Source organism: Chironomus tepperi, unplaced genomic scaffold (genome assembly GCF_022539635.2).
Source record: "Chironomus tepperi strain 1889 unplaced genomic scaffold, CSIRO-AGI_Ctep_v1 contig_196, whole genome shotgun sequence".
NCBI lineage: Eukaryota > Metazoa > Arthropoda > Insecta > Diptera > Chironomidae > Chironomus > Chironomus tepperi.
This window is the reverse complement of record NW_027226318.1, coordinates 1,218,876-1,238,858: the sequence shown is the minus strand read 5'-3', so window position 1 is coordinate 1,238,858 and position 19,983 is coordinate 1,218,876. Positions and strand designations below refer to the sequence as shown.

The 19,983-nt window shown below is 30.9% G+C and overlaps 2 protein-coding genes across 4 annotated transcripts; both read left to right on the top strand.

Moving 5' to 3' along the window:
• The first annotated feature begins 171 nt into the window (after positions 1–171).
• On the top strand, positions 172–8,440 carry Hr39 (Nuclear hormone receptor FTZ-F1 beta). Of its 3 annotated transcripts, none has more exons than XM_070639397.1 (7): positions 172–425; positions 1,824–3,668; positions 3,745–3,894; positions 3,963–4,065; positions 4,131–4,211; positions 4,599–4,672; positions 4,778–8,440. In XM_070639397.1, exons 2-7 carry the CDS (start codon positions 2,028–2,030, stop codon positions 4,868–4,870), a joined length of 2,142 nt encoding a protein of 713 aa, XP_070495498.1. In that variant the 5' UTR covers positions 172–425; positions 1,824–2,027; the 3' UTR covers positions 4,871–8,440. The 3 variants fall into 3 exon arrangements, with proteins under 3 accessions (XP_070495498.1, XP_070495499.1, XP_070495496.1); XM_070639398.1 differs by lacking the exon at positions 172–425 and adding an exon at positions 908–1,267; XM_070639395.1 differs by lacking the exon at positions 172–425 and having other exon boundaries at positions 908–3,668.
• A 6,872-nt stretch (positions 8,441–15,312) lies between these two features.
• LOC139089796 (uncharacterized) lies at positions 15,313–19,821 on the top strand. The gene is made up of 4 exons (XM_070639405.1): positions 15,313–15,472; positions 18,376–18,524; positions 18,585–18,767; positions 18,825–19,821. The coding sequence occupies exons 2-4, from the start codon at positions 18,434–18,436 to the stop codon at positions 18,995–18,997; spliced, it is 447 nt and encodes a 148-aa protein (XP_070495506.1). The 5' UTR covers positions 15,313–15,472; positions 18,376–18,433; the 3' UTR covers positions 18,998–19,821.
• The last annotated feature ends 162 nt before the right edge of the window (positions 19,822–19,983 follow it).

The following is a 19,983-nucleotide window of genomic DNA, read 5'->3' as shown; positions in this document are numbered from 1 at the left end:
GATGTTTTTCGATAGATTGTTGGACATTATTGAAGTGAGTACAATGAGCATCAAAAGATCCAGAAAAGTGTGAATACAACTAAGTTATAGCAAAAATTGTGCAATTCAAAATATTGGATAATACCCAAAATTGGATAATGTCAAGCGACATCCATAAAGTCCACATGAACATTCAAACAGTGAAAAGATGTAAAATAAAACTCGTTCGCTCCGTATCGTAAATAAAAAATTAATTTTCTCTATTATCCTTTGTTTTTGTGCTTAAAAATGGTACGAAAAAGAATATAATGAGACATACGGAAATGAATAATATCGGAAGGACGCGAGGAGAATAAGAATGAGAGCGATAAAAATTAATTTCCTACCTGAAGTTTAAGACATTTGAGTTCATTGACTTCTTTTTTCACTAAAATAAAAGTGTCCAAGTAAGTGAAATGATGATCACTTTTAATAACATGAGATGGAATTGAAAATTCATTCATGAATCAAAATAATGGAATTTGCAACAAGTCGAAGAATGAATTAGTGCATTGAAAAGTTCCAGTTAATAATAAAGTTGTTCGGTTGGTTTTTTTTCATGATTTAGTGAAATGTGTTTCAATTCGTGGCCTTCAAGAGGTAGAAAAAAAAAATACGCGAAACATGAAATCACGAAGAGAAAAAGAAACACACGCTGACCAGCCGTTTAACTTATATATTGAATACTAAATATCAGCAACAACAAATAAAAATTTGCTGTATGCAATAAAATTTTTTAGAGCATTATTCACCGTTATGTGCGATGAATGGATGCTTAATGTATAATAATACCCAAAAAAATGCATTTTCGCTTCCGGTATCAATTTTTTTTTTACAATTTGAACATGAATGGAATGAAGAAGAGAAAATAAGTTTTTAAAAACTTGATACCATTAAAGACGCAACAGCAGCATCAGCAGCAGTCAATTTTCTTTTCCATCCTCAAGAAGTTAAAGAAATAATAAAAAAGAAAAGAGTAAAGAAAAAAATGGGCTCGAGAAGAAGTGAGTGAGTGAGTGTGTAAGGCAAGCAGAAAGCAAACTTGAAAGAACAGTTTTATTCGGGAAAAAAGAAACAAATTTTTATTACACACGAAAGAAATATAATAATATACAGGCATAAAGGTCTCTTTTTTTATACTTCTTTACTTCTCATATTCTCACTATGGTTGTGATCGGCGAATGAGGTTCACTATAAGAAAATAATAATAAAAACAAGTAAATGAAGCAGGAGAACGAACGGTGTAGTGGTAGATAAATAACATTAAAATAATTAATTTTCCTTAGTTCCAATTCAATGAAGAAATCAAGCAACAAAAAGTTATTAATTAATAAATTTATAATTATTTTTTTTTGCGATGTAGCAGAAGTAAGGTGCAAAAACGTTAAGAGGAAAAAAAAAGACAACAAAATTCGACCTTGCTTTCTGACCTTGCTTCAAATACAGACACAGACGAATTGCACAAACACACAACTACACATTCACTTTGCTCCATTCCATTTCGGCTCGGTGTGTTTGCACACATACACAACTATAACTATTGACGACGTTCTATAATTCTTTTTTTTTTTGATGCCACTCGCTTGTTCTGTTGAAGAAAAAAAATTATATCTTGATGTTCTTGCTGTTGCATATTCATTTAACTAACGGAAGTAATACTTATGAGATTTTTTTTTCTTTCTCTTCTCGACGTTGTCGTCTCTCCGGGGGGATATACCTCAAATGAGGTGCACACTTCATTCAGCGATTATTGCAAATCTATATAGAAAGTCACAAGTAACCTTTTTTAAATTATTTTCTTTTAGATTTCGCATGGATAGAAAAAGAGTTTTTTATCAGACCGCATAATTTGTATCGATAACAGAAATAAGAGACGTGAAATATATAAAAAAAATAATATTTTATTTTATTAACACACAAAAAAAAAGTAATAATTAAGAAGAAGCAAGTTTGCGATAAGTGAAAAAAAATAAGGTTCGATAAAAATAAATCACAATACGAATTAAAGTATGTCAAATGCAAATATAACAGTGACTAGTATCAATTGTGATCCATCAAGGAGTCAAATCATGGATGAGTCAACGACAATCATGAGTGATGGATGCAGTAAAATTAGAGTTACTGTGCCAAAAATTGAGGAAGCATCTGATAATTCCGATTCGGAATTGGAATTGTCGAGTATTGAGAAAAGTGCATGTATTACGCAAACATCAAAAAGTAATGGACAACGACCAATGTCATGGGAAGGTGGATTATCGGAGAATGAGGAGATGATGGAAGTTGAAAAATCGAGTCCAATACAAATGAATTGTGAGGAAAAGACAGTTATTAAGCCAGAAGTAATAACACCAATAGAAATATTAACAAATAATAATCCCAGTACTATACAGCAACTCAAAGTGCCAGCTTTTGGAACGACAAAAAAGTTTCCAGAAATTGTTAATTTGAAATATGAGCCAGGCTCACAGACATCAACAACGACCAGTTTTCCAGATGGATTAATTAATAATAGTCCATTACTTGTACGCTCAAAGCAACAGTCATTATTGCCAGCTAATCCCAGTCCTGATTCAGCAATTCATTCAATCTATACACAAAGTTCACCCAGTCAATCGCCTCTAACGTCAAGACATGCACCTTACACGCCATCACTAAGTCGAAACAATAGCGATGCATCGCACAGTTCATGTTATTCATATAGTTCAGAATTCAACAGTCCAACTCATTCACCCATTCAAGGACGTCATTCAATTTATGCACCATCGACTTCACAACAGCAACAATACAACGGCACATTACAGCATTCCATGCTCTATCGATCAATTATTGTTGATGGTGAGCAACAGCAGAACAATTTTAGATTGGCAACGAGTGAGGAAAATAATAATATCAATAATAATAATGTAAATGATCAGCAAGAAGCTGGTTTACCCACAACTGCTGGCATTTCACGTCAACAGCTCATAAATAGTCCGTGTCCAATATGTTCAGATAAAATATCTGGTTTCCATTATGGCATTTTCTCGTGTGAGTCATGTAAGGGATTCTTCAAACGAACCGTACAGAATCGAAAGAATTACGTTTGCTTGCGCGGTGCTGCATGTCCAGTGACGATTGCAACACGAAAGAAATGTCCAGCATGTAGATTTGAGAAATGTCTTCAAAAAGGTATGAAATTAGAAGCAATACGTGAGGATAGGACACGTGGTGGACGATCAACCTATCAATGCTCATATACACTTCCAGTATCATCGCTTCCTCATCAAGGATCATCGCTCATTATTGATGGACATTATAAGACTAATGGTATGAAAATGGAAAATTATGAGAGCGTTAGTAAGCTCTTGAATGGATGTAATGACATGAAACCGCCTGGAGTTCCAGTCCTTTTACAAGAAATTATGGATGTTGAGTATTTATGGCAATATAATGAGAATGAACTTTTAAGACTTAATCAACAAATAGCAAATGAACAAGGAGCCACGACATCATCTGATGCAATTAAGAATAATCCATTTTTGGCAAGTGCAGGTGTTACAAATGATAATTCAAGTCCCGACATGATTGCCACATTATGTAAAATTGCCGATCATAGACTGTATAAGATTGTTAAATGGTGCAAGTCATTGCCACTTTTTAAAAATATATCGGTAAGTGCTTATTCATATATTGTTGATAGGAAATGCCTAGACTATGACTAATTCGACCTAAATATTTTTCTTGCAGATTGACGATCAAATATGCTTATTAATTAATTCATGGTGTGAACTTCTATTATTTTCCTGTTGCTTTCGTTCTATTTCAACAACTGGTGAGATAAAGGTCTCACAAGGAAAGTCAATTACATTAGCTCAAGCTAAAACCAGTGGACTGAATGTGAGTTATGGATGTCCTTGAAAAAATTTTTGCATTCCATTCATTTTTTTTTCTTCATATTTATGTAGGTTTGCATAGAGCGTATGCTCAACTTAACGGATCACTTAAGGCGCTTGAAAGTTGACAAGTATGAGTACGTGGCAATGAAAGTTATTGTATTACTCTCCTCAGGTATGGATATTATTATGGGTTATTTGTTTATGTGATCAAATGACACTTATTGAATTATGTTACAGATACTGCTGAACTTAAAGAACCTGAAAAAGTTAGAGCAAGTCAAGAGAAGGCACTGCAAGCACTTCAAGCTTATACTCTAGGTGAGTTTGTGTTCATTGAGATCTATAATAGTATGTGGAGGAATAGGTAGGGATACTCAGATGTAGATTGCCGGAATGATTACCTTGTTCTTCATACACCAAGGCATATGCTGTTCTAGATCAGTACTCTTCAAGCTAAGAGTTAGTTATATCCTCCTTGTCTAGCTTGTCCTAGCTACTATAGCTTGTGCTAGCTATAGATCATGATTAAGCCTAGAGACTTAATTTCAATAAATCCGATTCTAAGGCTCTGTCAGAGATGGTCAATTTTGATAGACAACGTTTGTGTATGGCCATAATGGATTAGAGTCTCCAGTGCTTTACTTCTTGCGGCATTTACATCTATAGTCAATATCGACTTTTTACTCAAATTCTATATAATTTCAGGTCACTACCCCGATTCACCTGCAAAATTTGGCGAGTTATTGTTGCGCATTCCAGAACTTCAAAGGACATGTCAAGTAAGTATCGTATGATATCTGCTAAATGTAACTGAATTCTCTATGCTGCATAAATTGCAATTCTAATGCTGAATAACTAATCTAATATTCCGAATATCTTTAAAGGTTGGCAAGGAGATGTTAACAATAAGACCTAAGGAAGGTGACGAAGAGCCATCATTTAATTTACTTATGGAATTATTACGTGGTGAACATTAGTAAAAAAGAATGTTCAAAACAAATATAAAACCAGCAAAACGCAGACTGAAATTTGCTAATATAAAGTAAAATACAAACAAAAAAACGACTCAAATGTGATCTTCAGACTTCTTTTTATAAAGAATAAAAAAAGTACAGACAAAAAAAAGTATAAGAGCATAAAAAAATTTTTCATCCCATACGCATTAACGGACAGAATGATCAAAGCTAATCATGGAATGGTAAAACTTGAAAGATTAATCACAATCATCTGCAACACATTATTAAACTAAGTAGACATTTAAGGACTTATAGACTTTTTTTTACTATCGCAAAGTAATTTTTAAGGAAGACAACAAAAAAAAAGAGAAAGAAAAAAATCATGAACAAAGTTCAAGCCAACATTTCTTATTTACTTATTTATTCTCGAATTTTTATATGGACAAAAAGTTATGCTTTTACTATTTCTTAAGATGAACGTTTGGTGAATGGAAATTGAGGAGTTGGAAGAAAAGAATTGATTTAATGATTAATGAATTAGGAGCGACATTTGAGATTTAGATCTGTAGACAGTTCTTGTTCTTGAAATGATTCATTTAATGACCTTCATTAATTGGAAATTCCAGAAATATTAGTTGGAAATTTGGTAGAAGTCAGTCGAATAGACTAAAGTCTATTAGTCTTCTTGTCGCATTATTAATTTGGATATGGAAATAGTACAAATCGGTTAATTGATCTACAATTCGGACCCAGCTCGGAGTGACTTTCGCTTGTTAACAGAATTGATTTAAAACTAGAATCATGTCAGAGTCTCGTCAATCTGCTGTTAACTATTTTTGAGCTGTGTGCTTTCCGGATTCATTGATTGAGCCTACAACATGAAAGAATCATGAAATTAAACTCTGATTGCAATACAGAAATGTATCAATACATCCTAATCTTGACCTAAAACAAAGCAATGCTTAGATTCCATTTCCAAATCAATCTAAACTCTAGATAAAGTATCAATGCATCAATTACACCACGTGAGCTAGCTCATTATCAACTGAAAGATTAGATCCAATTCGTTAGTTCAAATCCATTCAATTTCCATTCGATAAAATCTTTCATATCTAATCGCCCCTTTAACTTTGTGCAATCTTTAACTATAATTCGACATTTATTTTTGCAACATTAATGCTTCCTATTATAATCTGTGAATCAAGAGAATTATTTTTAAAAAAAATTGGCAGAAAATTTAATTTTTTTCCTCATTTTATTTTTAATTTTTATTTCTTTTGAAAAGCTATGGACATAAAAAAAACATTTAAGAAGCCTTACAACTGAAAGTATAAATAAATTAAAAAACTATTGAAGCAAATAATTAGACAAATTCGAAAAGGGAACACTTGAGTTCCTTAATTATTTCACAAATCAATCCCGAGCGACACAAATGAAGAAGGCTCTGCTAAGGAGCTTTTAAGGCACCGCTAAAGCTATTGTATTTTATTAATCTCAAATTGTGAAGTGTGAAGGGACCTGAATCTAGTGACTCTAGTTTGAAGGCACTTGAATCTATTTATTCTAGTGTGAAGACACCTGAATCTAGTGACTCTAGTGTGAAGGGACCTGCATCTAGTGACTCTAATGTGAAGGCACCTGAATTTAGTGACTCTAGTGTGAAGACACCTGAATCTACTGGCTCTAGTGTGAAGGCACCTGCATCTAGTGACTCTAGTGTGAAGACACCTGAATCTAGTGACTCTAGTGTAAAGTCACCTGAATCTAGTGTCTCTAGTGTGAAGGCACCTGAATCTGAGCTTGAAGTGTTAATAAAAGAGATTTAGTCTTTAGAATTCTGAGTCAAAGCCTTCTTCGTCTGTGTCGCTCGGGATTGAAAATTTTGAGTAAAAGAAATTTCTTTTTTTAAAAATTGTGCCTTTAATTATAGATGAAAATTAACTAGACATTTAAGACTAAGTAAGTGAGCATATATATAAAAAATTAAAATGTAATTAATGAATTACGTGCAAGTGATTTTAGCATATAATTTGGCGACTTTTGCAGATAAAAAAAAGAAAAGTGATTAATGCACTTTATGTTCTTTACAATGTAAATATTATTCATTTTGACAGTGAGAGAAAAAAGATAGAAACAAGAAACGAAAGTAATTTTTAATTTATTTTATTTTTTATATACAAAAAATATCTCTATGATTTTTTCTAATGATGGTGATGGGTTTAATTTAAAAAAATTTAGTTTAAAATTGAATTTAAGTTTTTATTAAGAGATCAAATTCCTTATATGTCATCGACAAGTGAATATTTTGTTTCATTTAGTCATGATGTACGTTTAGACTTTAGTTGTTGAATTGTGTAATTTTTTATTAATCATTAATTTTTTTATTGTTAAATGAATTGAGTTTAAGGAAGGTTCTTTGATATTGTTGGGTCTGTTTTGAGGGCTTACTTACATCGCTGGCCATACGGATCATCAGTGATCTATGCTATCCCTCAGTTGGTGTATAAAACTGGCTTTATTTTTGGCTGTGTTGCGTGGATATGCTGTTTTGAGTACAGTATTCTGAACTGCCTGATGTGGAAAATTTCATTTATCGCCATAAAAATGGGCCAAAATACAGTCGTTATGTAGTCATTAAGGCAATGTTGTTGGCAGAAAGTTAAAACCCAGCAAATTAAGAATTCTTTCCGAAAATGTGGGGGTTGTGACCCCTGAAATTCCTGTGAATACGCTTCTGGGTCAGAGCATCCTCTTTGGCATGTCTTTGACACAGACAGGGATCAAGAATATACTCACAAAATTGATCATTTTCAATTATAATGATTGAGCATACTCATTAGCATGCTCATTAAGATGAGTATGCGCATTATCTGGAAGGGGTAGTTTCATAGTGACTAATGGTTCCTACATAAAAGCTATGAATAAGTTCCATAAAATTCATCAGTTTTGCCACCAATTAAGTTGAAAATACTCCACCAATTAAGTTGTTTTGATGTAGTTTTGGCGAAAAAAGTCTCAAAGATTTCGTCATGACAAAGAATAGATTCATTAAAAATCCTTGAAAATGTGAATGACTCATAACATTCTAACTCATCTAAACCAAGCAAGTCAGAGCAATTCACAAAGATTTTTATTTAAATTTTGACCTTTAAATAGTCAAAACATGAGATTTATCAATAAGAAACTTGAAATTTAAAAACAGAAACTGTCACAAAATAGATTAACATCCACAGCACCAACACCAAAAGATTAAAGAACTTTCCTTGAACAATTAATAGAAAAATTTTCGAATTTCCAAATTTTTGTATTTAAAATGAAAAAGAAGTTGAATGTTTTTATGTCTCAAACTGATAGATTTCTTGATGAAATCAAGGAAATACTTAACGACAGATAGGAACAATCAACAGATCATTTTTTTTAAAGCTCATACAGAAATTTATTTAAGTTTACATATATTCTTTTGTTCAGTATTTCTTCCTTTTGATTTTTAATAATTATTTTTGAACATAGCCAGATGAAAGAAATGGATATACCTAATAAAATTAGGTTATCTTTAGTATAAAAATAAAAGTTTTATTTCTTTTTAAGATACTTTTTATTATTTTTTTTTCTCATCATTTTCGTAAGCTTCAATTCCTCACATGCAGATGGCGCCCGTAACATTTACAAAAATCTCAATCTTAAGGACCACCTGTAAAAATCATCAAAATATCTTTTTCGTAATAAGCTCGCAAAAAATAGAGTAAAAATGTATTTTGGCACATGATTAAGCATTAAAGTTGATCTCATTGATTTTAAGTGTCACCACACATATACGACGATCATCATCATAGTGAGGCTAATTTTCATTTCTCGTCAGTATCGTGCCAAAAAAATTTTGTTTCTGCAATCATATTTTTTAATCTGTTTGTTTGACATTCCTTTCACTACTAAAACAGAATTCCTCAATCAGATCGAATGAATTGGCTTTTGTATAAAGGTGAGGCTTTGCTTCAAATTATTTGATTGATATTCTTATTGACTCCTTTGATCGTTTTGACGGATTTTATTGATTTTCAAGCTAGTGCCAGCCTGTAATCTTATTGAATTTTTGATTGAATCTGTTTTTAAAGATCTAATCCTAGTCCTATTGAAGCTTAAAACGTCAAATATTCGATTTCAATAATTTAAAATAAAATTTACTTCCTGATCAATAGAATCAAATAGCTACAGATAAATTAAAGACACTCTCCTTAGTCCACATTTCTGAACAAGCATGAGCTTTCAAACAGAGTTCAAAGTTGACTCGAATTTTGTATGGAAAATTCGACTCAATACCAAATTAAAGTAGACTTTTAGTTTATTATCTTCGCTTGACTACCATATGGACAACACATTTAAGAATGTGCCTATCTTTGTATCCCAGTAGCTCCAAAATCATAATCCAAAACCCCATTTACCCTATAACCCTCTAAAACACAAATCACATATTAAATACTATATGGCTGAGTATGATCTATGTCTCTGATAGAAATCTGGAGAAATCAGCCATAATATTGACGTACATCCTCAAATCACAATGCCAATCCTGAATATAGAACAAAACCAACAGTAATTAACATTCTACATTGAAAATAAAATCAGATGTTTTAAATAATTTCAAAAATTCCTCAACTATCTTCAAATACTTAAGGCATGTGCACTCGAAATACCTTATGAAGTAGCTTCTTACTTTGTTTATTAAGGAATCTGTGTAATTTTTAATTATTATAGAAAAAATAATTGACCTGAAAACAAAAAACTGATCTGTTTTTATATGGAAAAAATTGTATTTATAGCTATAAAAAAATGTAAAGAACTTGAAATTAATCAAAGCTTTGCTGACAATTCAAGGCACCTGAACTCAATAATGTTCGGGAATCTTGCAAAACATTTGTTTATTTGGTCGAAAAAAATTTTACAATTGAATAAAACAATTTTATACCTTAAATAGACAAGTATTAATATTTTTTGACATATATAACATGTAGCATGAAGACATAAGTCATAAATAAACAAACAAAAAGATGATCTGTGAGTTTATTTTTACTTTTTTTCATCATTCAATGTGAATTTTTCAAGAAATTATTAAGTCCGAGCGACACAGATGAAGAAGGTTACGGATTCGTATCCCTAACAGGCAGAGATAATGCTTTCTTATTACAGGAGGATCACTACGGTACCAAAAAGGGATCTCTTTGCTAGATAGAGGGAATGTTGGAATATCGACAGGCAGGAGCTATTTTACTACTTTTTGGCAGTCATATGGACGGCAAATGAGAGCAGCGTCCATAAAGTGCCAATAAAAGAAGTTCAGCTCCATGGCGGTACCTCCTTCATGTATATCGCTCGGTTTATATTCGAAAATAGTATTTAGTTCCGATATATTCTCAAAAAATTTATTGAGATCACGGATAGTCTCATGTCCTTGATATATTTTTTCATTCTTTTGCGATAATGACGTTTCAAATGTGATTAATGTGATGTGACACATGTGCTCTTTATTTACGATTGGAAAATCTTTAAGCAATTTTCATTTTTTTAAAGATGAAAGATTTTAATTACAAGCTAGCACACCTGCCTATGATCATCCTTTACACAGACATGTGGTAGGATGCAAATTGGGAATATTTACAGTCAAAATTGTATATTTTCTTATTGTTTGACAGTCTGCATTCGTCAATGACAATTAAATTTATTTGGTCGATTTTCAACCTTGATTCTACTTTAACTAATGACTTGAAGGTAAGTTGGACGTGAAAAATAGTCAACAGGATGTTCATTTGTTTATAAGGAACTAAGACACTCAAATTAACAATTCAGACATGATATCACTCAATGAAGAAGCACGTGGGAGTCTAGATCTAAGCTATCCATTTTGTAAACATTTCAGAAAGCAATTAGTTGGAAACGAGAGCATATGACGCAGTTGATATAGACTGCGTATATTCAATTCCAATATATTCACAAAATAAAGCTTTCAATTATCCACAATGTCAAATTCTTCATAATTTATTAGTATAAAAATAAGGAAATTATAAAGTCACACATGCGGCAAAAAGAAAATCAAGTGCACCTGTCGACAGGCGTAGTTAATCGATCGTTAAGAAATGGATTTCTTTGTATAATTATTTATAATGACCAATGCAAACTAGTCCTAAAAAGTGGCAAAAATTGTTTTGCTTTTCTTCAATTTTCTAGCTCGAGAATGACAAGATGAAAATGAATGGATTGAAAGGTACGCGTAGGTGGAAAAATATAGAGTTTGCTGTAAAAGTTGGCTATTAAATATTGTCAAATGATTGAGACGGAACAAGGAGCCAGTAACAAAGTTTCATAGACATTATGAGCGTTGTTCAAGGTTCAACTTGGTGTAAATAATCTCTGAGTTTGGCAGGGGAAATGAAAATTTATCTGTATTCCATTGATAGTCATGAACACACCAAGGTTTTGTAGAAAATAAAAATTAATCTTATTTAATTCTATCTGCAAGAGCTTAGGCTAAAATGTACAAAACCATGAACAGAGTAACTTTAATGCGCGCACTATCTGTAAAATTTAGATTTTAAAGATCCTAAAACGAATGCAGTCCATTAGCTTCCAATGCCAGCATCAAAGCTAATACAAAGAGCGACCATCTTGTCCTAGCTGCTCTGTCTTCTTGCCTGCCTTAAAGACAACACTCCTGAATCTGCCAATCAGTTCAAAATATGCGCTCTATCCTCATCTTCTACATAAAACATCTCAGCAGCTTCCATTAAACTACTTCGTAATAATTATGACTATTTAGATACTAAATGTACGTCATATAAAGTAATAATAGACCCTTATACATTCCCATGCCAAAATGAATAATATTTAAAGATAAGCATTCCGCATATGCTATAAACTAAAATCCAATCACCAATTAATGACGCACGAGAATGAATTCTTACTTGTTATTCAGTCTTAGTCTTCTGAATGAATCCATAAAATGAATGGGAAAAAAAGTCGTAAGGCGTAGATCGGAAGTTGAATGTACTTAAAAGTTTGTAGTCATTTTTGGTCATCTGGCTGTGTAGGATGGAAGGTGACATCATTCAGCTTTTCCATCGTAATTTCTGTTTTTCGGCGTGGATGAAAACAAAAAATTTTGACAGTTCATTTGTAAATAATATCATTAATTTTGACGAAAAGTGCAAATTATCATGATATTTTTTTTCATCGGGTCGGTCTACATACGTAGTAAATCAAGATGTTTTCATGGCGGAACAAAGGAGAAATTTTCCTCATTTTGCGATATCGTTTTTCGAAGAAAACTCTCAAGTGAGCGTATATCAAGCAGTAGACGTTTATGATTCGTTGGATAAGCTGTATTTATGAGGTATTCTCAGCAAGGATGGTGTCTATAATTTTAGGGATCTTTGCTTATTAGATTTATTGGCTAGAAATTGCTATCAAAGTTGATTTGTGTCCATTTGTATCCATTTTGTTCAAGTTCAACCAAGCTTATCGAAAAACATTTTAAAATTTTATTTTAAAGAATTTGTGACGATTAAATTTATTGCCAGCTATATTTAAAAGCATGGATGATTAATGACATTTTCCACGATTCAACTGTCTTAAATTCTTGAAATCGTGTTTATTGATGGTATAAAATGATGAAAATCTGAGGAACTGGACCATATCTGCAGCGTAAATAGAATTGTGTTTATGGTTTTATTGATCGCATCCATTTTTAGGAAGGGATTTGTGATTTTTGTATCTAAATGCCTAGCGAATTGATTAGTTTTGTCCAAATGAAGCCAATCTCAATGTTTTTCTGGTATGACTAAACCGTGTAAAACCAAAGGTTTGATCTTATTGGATACACTCTTGAACAATACAGACAAAGAGTTTGCAACTACGATACCCAAAAGCGTTTTTTTTATCTAATCGAGTGCGGCATATAAAGATATTGAATCAAATCTTCCATTGTGAATCTAGGTGATCCCTACTTTGTCTCTGAGTTTTTAGACAGCAGATTGCCAATATGCGACTTTACCTTGAGAGCAAGTGTTCGATTCCGTCTTAGAGCCAGATTCTCAATCATTACTTTGAGTGTTGTTGACATGTCAAGGATTCACACATTGATAGATACAAAGTCATTGACTATTGCGTTGTTGCAGCTAACATTGATGATATCCTTTACTGTAAACAATAATTGTTAACTTAAATCTGTAATTAAAACAAATCTATCAAGTTCCTTGCCAAGAAAATAAGAATTCAAGTAAACAATAAGGTGCAAGCATTAAAATCACGTGAAAAACAGACAATTTCCACTGAAGTAAGCATGCAATATTCATCTGTGTACAGCCACAAGCTCATTTTCACTGCATCCATTTATGGCAAAAATATGACTTGCAATGAAATTAAATCTGAGGAATCAATAACTTATTGTTGTTAATTTGAGATATTTTTAAAACCTCCTTCTCATTTCCACAGAGTCTGTGTGATCTTCTGAGAAAAAAAATATGAAAAGTCACACATAAAAGACTGTTTGTACTTTCCGATAAATCTTTCCCATGATAAACCTTATTTCATCTCTTTTTTAATTATAAACATCATCTGGAAAATAACAAATTTGGCTGGTGACGAGTGGAAAACAGTCACGATTAAAAATAGTCAATAAGGCAATGACTAATGTGTCCATTTACAATTTTCACGTGCCTGCAAGAAATCATCTCATTTTATGTCTTTCTTGGACAGCGGCAAGGGCAATTAGGAATGAATTTGAAATTGAAAGTTTTTTAAAAAATATATTCTATTAAAGTTTGCAACCTTTTTTCCTCACACTTGCTGCTGAAACGAAATCATTTGACCTTCAAATTTTTCATTCACGTCATTACGATATAATTCAAGAAAAGGCAGCCATAGAGCAGGAATAGCAGAGGAGAATTTTCATTTTTTCTTTTCTGTTGTTTGTACGAAAATAACAAGGATTTTGTCGATGTATTAAGGTGTATGACCACAACATATACAGTTGGGTATTGTTGAAAATATACACAAAAGTCTACTGGTGGGATTAGTTGTGTATTTTAAGATATAAACTTAGTGTGGGAAAATTTTTGATGTTTATTATAAATTACATATGTATCTTGCAAAGAATCTCAATGACTTTTTTCTTGCTCTGAATACAGTCAATGCACGGTCAATTGTTTTATTATTTCCTTCCATCACTCATCCTTTATTTGTTTTTAAAATTATTAACTCGGAGCTGAAAAGTTCCTTCTTATTCCAATGAATTATTAAACTCTTTTTTTTATATAATTTTTCGACAGAAATTCTTGAATGTTGTTACATATGGTCATTTGAATTTCGTCGACAATAACAAAAAAGATCTCATTCGTGTTTTTAAAAATAGAAAATTTTCTCGTATTTGAAAAAAATCTCTTTTTTTCTGTGTATATTTTTATGATTTTGCATAGTGATGGGGTGAGATTGACAATTTTGGTACAATAGGTAGTGATGATGGATGGATGTGGTAATTAGCTGCTGAGGTTTTTGTCAAGGATGATGAAAAGTGTTTGCGAAAAGATATTGAATATTTAAAATATGCAAACTGTTGATGAATGTTGATTTGAGATAAGGACACCCTGATGTTCTCTCAGGTTTGATAGGATCTACTCGTTTTTTGTAAAAGCAAATGTAAAGTTCAATTTCAAATTCCATTTTCAATCCGAAATTCAAAATTCAAATTGAAATTGAAATTCAATTTGAAATTCCAAATTTAATTTTAAATTTAAATTAAATTTGAAATTTGATTCAATTTGAAATTTACAATCAAATTTGAAATTTAAAATACAACTTGAAATTTTGAAATGAATTTAAATTTTAAATTCAATTGGAAACTTACAATTCAATTTAGAATTTTATTTCAATTTGAAATTTGGAATTAAATTTTAAATTTAAAGTTCAATTTAAACTTTAAAAAACAATTTGAATTCAAAATTCAATTTGAAATTTAATTTAAAAAATCTATAAAAATTATTTGAAATTAGTAATTATAGCTCAAAGTTGACTCGAAATTGATATGGAATCAAGTCGACTTCAAGGTTTGTTTGTAATTAAATAAATCTGTAATTTTTTTAGAGTAAACAATTAAAGTCTACATCGCCATGACCATGCATATTGAAAATTAAGTCTATATTTGGTAACCAGAAGTTTCTTCTAAGTTCATCCAAATTCAATATCAAAGGTTTTTTCATCAATTTGCATGGAGTGGCGCTTTAATGTCTTCAATAAAAACTTTTAAAATTTTTAGTAGAAATTTTTAATGTTCCTAAGTCAGACACACTTGAGGGACCACTTGACTGCTTAATAAAAGAAACAACTTAATTTCCCCAATCATCGAAATGATCCTCACATGATGTTAGTATTTGTACCTTCGTCTATATCATGAAAGAAATAAAAATAGAGCTTTTTCACACAGAAAGAAAAAAATTCCCACCGAAAGGCACAAAAAGAAGAAAAAAAAATTTCTTGAGTTTTAAAATTATCGTTTTGAAAATTTACTGGATCAGTTGTTTAATATCTTTCGTTTAGTTAAGTTCAGAGCAAATTTTTAGTTTAACGTTTAACATTTTAGTAAGTTTATAATGAGAAAATATTTTTAAAATTATTCTGCAAATATTTTTGCAATTTGAATAAAAAGATTTTTTTTGTTGGTTTGATTCATGCTGCAAAAGTGCAATTTAAAAGGATTTCCTTTTAGTCTGATTCATAAAAAGTGAAATATTTTTGAAATTTTGAATTTTTTTTAAATGACAAAAAAGTTAAGAATGAACATTTTGATATTGAGAACTTTTAAAAGTGAATTTAAATTTTGAAAAGTTTCAAATTTGATGAAAAATCTTCGAAAATTTTCAAAAAAATGAACCAAAACTTTAAAATTTAATCAAAAACTGATAATCACAAAGTTCAATAGTTACATAAGTGAGAGCCTCCTTCACATCGATATAAATTAGATCAAATCACCTGAAGAAAAGAAAAAAACAGTTAAATAGCCAAAAGAAGTCCGTGCGAGAAAAAAATTCTATTTTTAACATTCAAGTGAAAAAAAAAAGTTTGAAGTTTTTCATTGGCGACCAATGGAAATTGACTACATTTATATTTAAAAATATTCATTTTTCATGTTACGCTGAGATAACAGTCTGACAGCCATTAATTGAGTACGACGTAGAGAAATGAATGACTGGATGCTTAAGATCTTGAAAATGAGTCAATTTATGTCTAGATTTATGTTGACCTCTTTGTTCATGACATTCAGCTATTAATGATGTGTGGAATAGTTTTTCAAAATGTAGTGTCAGAGGAATTTCAATGCTGTATATTCCATCATCATAAAACTGACTTGATTTTTCCCATAATCAATCATGATTCATACATTAAAAAATTAATTAAAATCGCGTAGGAAAATGTGAGAAAATTTTCAAATTTTAAATCTCAATATAATGTAAGCATTAGTCATGAGATCCTGCGAAAAATATTTCACATTCACGTCGAGTGAGAAGCTTTTGACAGAGCAATTTTAAAATTAGACTCATGACATCATCAAAATTTATGTGATTTTTGAGAAAAACCAACGAAGTTTATGTTGTGCAATGGTAGCAAAAATATAATTTTTTTGGGGAAAGACGAAAATATTTAGGAATCGTTGGGGGATTTTAAAAGTTAAAATTAATGCGTCTGTAGAAGTCGGTCTTTCGATCAACATTAAAATGCATTGAAATCTAAAAATTTAAATGCACGAAATTTTTCTGAATTTTAAATGAAAATTGAATTTACAAATGACTGTTAATGCTACTGAATGATAACTTCTCAATGATTTATTTTGACCGTTATTTTCAAAATTTGAATCAATTGAAAGAGTTTTAGAGATTCAAATTTAAAAATCCTCGCAAAATCTCTTGTTGAAGATAAATTGAAAATGTTAATCATCACAAAATGTCTAAGATGAAAAAAGGTCTACGAAAAAGACTTGCCTTTAAATATTAGGATTGTAGTCTTATTTTAAGAAAAACATCTGTCAATCTGCTTTAATCAGCTTTGTTTATTATTTGATTAAAATAATTAAAATGTAATCAAGAATTTGATTGATTTAAGAAAGATTAGAGGAGCCTGTTTGAATATATTGAAGTTTATATCAGCTAATCCAAGATTTTTATGTTAAATATTTGAATGAACATGAATCAAATGTTCAAAATCTATTCAAATAGACAGAGCTTAAAAAAACCTTGAAGTCTACTCGAATTTTACATGGAATTGAGTCGACTTTTCAATACAAAATCCGAGTCGAATTCGAGATTTGGGTAAAAATCAAATTTTATATTGTTTCGTGTCAATTTAAGTCAAATTTTTAATGCAAAATCTTAGTCAAATTCAAGTTTTGACTCTTGCTTACTTACTTCGCAGGACATACAGATGAATTGTGATTCATCCGAATCTCTCCGATCGTGCCTAAAACTGGCTCTATAGTTGGGTTTCCTCTGTCCATTCCCAATATCAAGTAGAATTAAAGTTTGAGTCAAATCATCCTAGATAATTTAAATGTCTATCATTAATGCAAGCCTCAATGGCTAAGCTGAATCATCCTCGAATTCAACTTTCATTACAAAATCAACAAAGTTCTCTAATATCTTAAATATCGATCAGACCAAATCAATCTAAAAGTGTCAATTAAAGTTACAATAGCCAGATGCATCATTACACAATTTCAAGACTTTTCAAGATTATCTCATCGAAATTACGATCATCATCAATTCTCCCCACTTAATATGTCAAATAAAGTTAATTTAAAATTGCAAACAAAATTCCTCAGATATTTGATGAAATTTATTAAAAGAAAATTTGCATTAATTCTGTCAGCACTCTTCAAAAAAGTGCAAGCAATGCCAGCAGTTCTCATTTTCATCTTCTTCTTTGTATTTAGTAATACAACAATACAAGTTGCTGCTTTAAAAAATTTAAAAATAATTTCAACAATAAATGAATGAAAAGGTGTGAAATGAAATAATAATACAAAGCCAATTTCCCCTGCGCCTCTGTTTGACTTCTCGAGCCCGTGAAAATGTAAAAATTAAAAAATTACGAAATTTTCATAACGCCTACACGAGAATTCGCACGCGAGTGTACATTTTTGCGCGAAAGACTTATTTTTTCATGAGAAAAAAACGAAATCCCACTCATATTGGAAATGGCTATGATCATGTTTCGTTTATAACTCAAAAGTCAGCAAGAGAAAAAAAATTTTTATTTTTAGATTCGTTCACAAAAAAAAGTAAAAATTGCGAAATATATGAGAAAAAAAATTAAAAAAAAAATCCCGTGAAAATGCGGCTCAAACTTGAAAAAAGAAAAGAAAAAATCTTTTTTTTCTTCTTGTCATAGCTCACATTAAGAAGTTTTGAAGGCTACAAAATCGTTAACCGAGAAATTTTTGCTCCAATTTTTATTTCATTTTGTGTCTTCTTTTTCGAATCTCTTTGCAGCGAACGAATTTAAATTTATTTTTTGTTTGAAGCAAGAAACCCACAGAAAAGCAGCAAAATGTTCAAGAACCATCTCGCCATGATTGGTTTCAACGAAACCCCAAACAAAAAAGCCAAATTCTGGCAATCATATATCAGATCCTTGAAGGGTGAGTGACTTGTAAGCTTGAAATGAATGACACGATTTTAATATTTTGGAATAACTTTAGGATCTGAGGATATCCGTGCCAACGAAGGCCGTGAAGATTACCGCACACCATTCACAATCTACGATGAACCAAGCACTGCAGCTGGCAGAATCACCGTTCCAGGATATCGTTATTTACCTGTACACAGAGAAACTTACGGATACTCACCAAGAGCTATCTATAGCCGTCCATCCCAACGTCCACGTAAGCATTCTCACATTCTATCACTTAACTTAACTATAGCAAAATGTTAAATTACAGAGAGCCTCCACAAAGCTCCAGTGAATGCCCAACAAGCCTGGGATGACCATGTAGATCGCATGAAAGATTTGGAACGCAGATACCCATCACGTTACGGTTTATATCTCCGAGACAAACATGCTCCAATCGTAATCAATGAAGAATATGAGCCTGATACCAAACCAAGACACTAAATTATTCATATGAATAAAGGTGAAGAAATTCTTTTTTAAAAATTAGATCTTTTCAAATAAAAAAAAAAAAAAATAAAATTGAACAACAAGAACAAAAAAAAAAAGAAATTATATTGTTAACGTGTCTTCTGCATATATACATCATGAATTTATATAAAAAACAAACATCGTCGTCCTCTCTCTTTCTCTACTTTAAAAAATTTAATTTGCTGCTTCAAAAATTGTCATCTTATTGAATGCACCCGCGCCCAACATCGTAAAGTATAAAAGAACGAAAAAAATAAGTCTCAACGTGTCTCTAAATATAAAATATACATAAAATATATAATAATTAATTTAACATAAAAGAAAATTAATATTTTTTTTTCTATTTTTCATCGTCTTATGTGAAGAAAATTTAATGGCGAGATAATTAATCTATATTTTTTCAATTTAGTTAATAAAATAAATATTTTTATGATTTTCGATTTGCCGCTTTGCGTTTCGCTGAATTACAAAAAAAAAAGTTAAAAATAATACAAAAAAAAAAACAAAAAAATGTAACTTATGAAATATTATTTTTTGTTAAACTATAATGAACTTTTATTGTACACAGATTTGCATTAAAAGGATTAATTAAAAACATCTAGTAAAGAAAAAAAAACCTTAAAAAAATATACAAAGGTAGTGTCTCAATCTCTCTCCCCTACATCCTACACACGCGATGCAAATTCTTAATTTTTGACTCTGAGCACTCTTTAAGCGAAAAATAATTTATTGATAAAGAATTTTTTTGAGAAGAAATAAACGAAAGATATCTACTGAATTTATTGAACAACTAAAAATACTAATTGGCTAATAAATTAATCAAATTTTCTTTGTTTCTTTCTACATTTTAGGATTTTTTTGACTTTGCTTGCCTGTTGGTGTTATATTTATAAATTCTTGAAAGTTTTCAAATTTGAAATTTTCAAATTTCAAATCAAGACTTCAATGTTTTGCAAACA

Coding starts and splice junctions, on each gene's coding strand:
- Hr39 (XM_070639397.1), top strand. CDS start 2,028: ATGTCAAATGCAAATATAACAGTGACTAGTATCAATTGTGATCCATCA. Junction 4,066..4,130: donor TATTGTATTACTCTCCTCAG/GTATGGATATTA, acceptor ATTATGTTACAG/ATACTGCTGAACTTAAAGAA. Junction 4,673..4,777: donor AACTTCAAAGGACATGTCAA/GTAAGTATCGTA, acceptor ATATCTTTAAAG/GTTGGCAAGGAGATGTTAAC.
- LOC139089796 (XM_070639405.1), top strand. CDS start 18,434: ATGTTCAAGAACCATCTCGCCATGATTGGTTTCAACGAAACCCCAAAC. Junction 18,525..18,584: donor ATATATCAGATCCTTGAAGG/GTGAGTGACTTG, acceptor GAATAACTTTAG/GATCTGAGGATATCCGTGCC. Junction 18,768..18,824: donor CCGTCCATCCCAACGTCCAC/GTAAGCATTCTC, acceptor GTTAAATTACAG/AGAGCCTCCACAAAGCTCCA.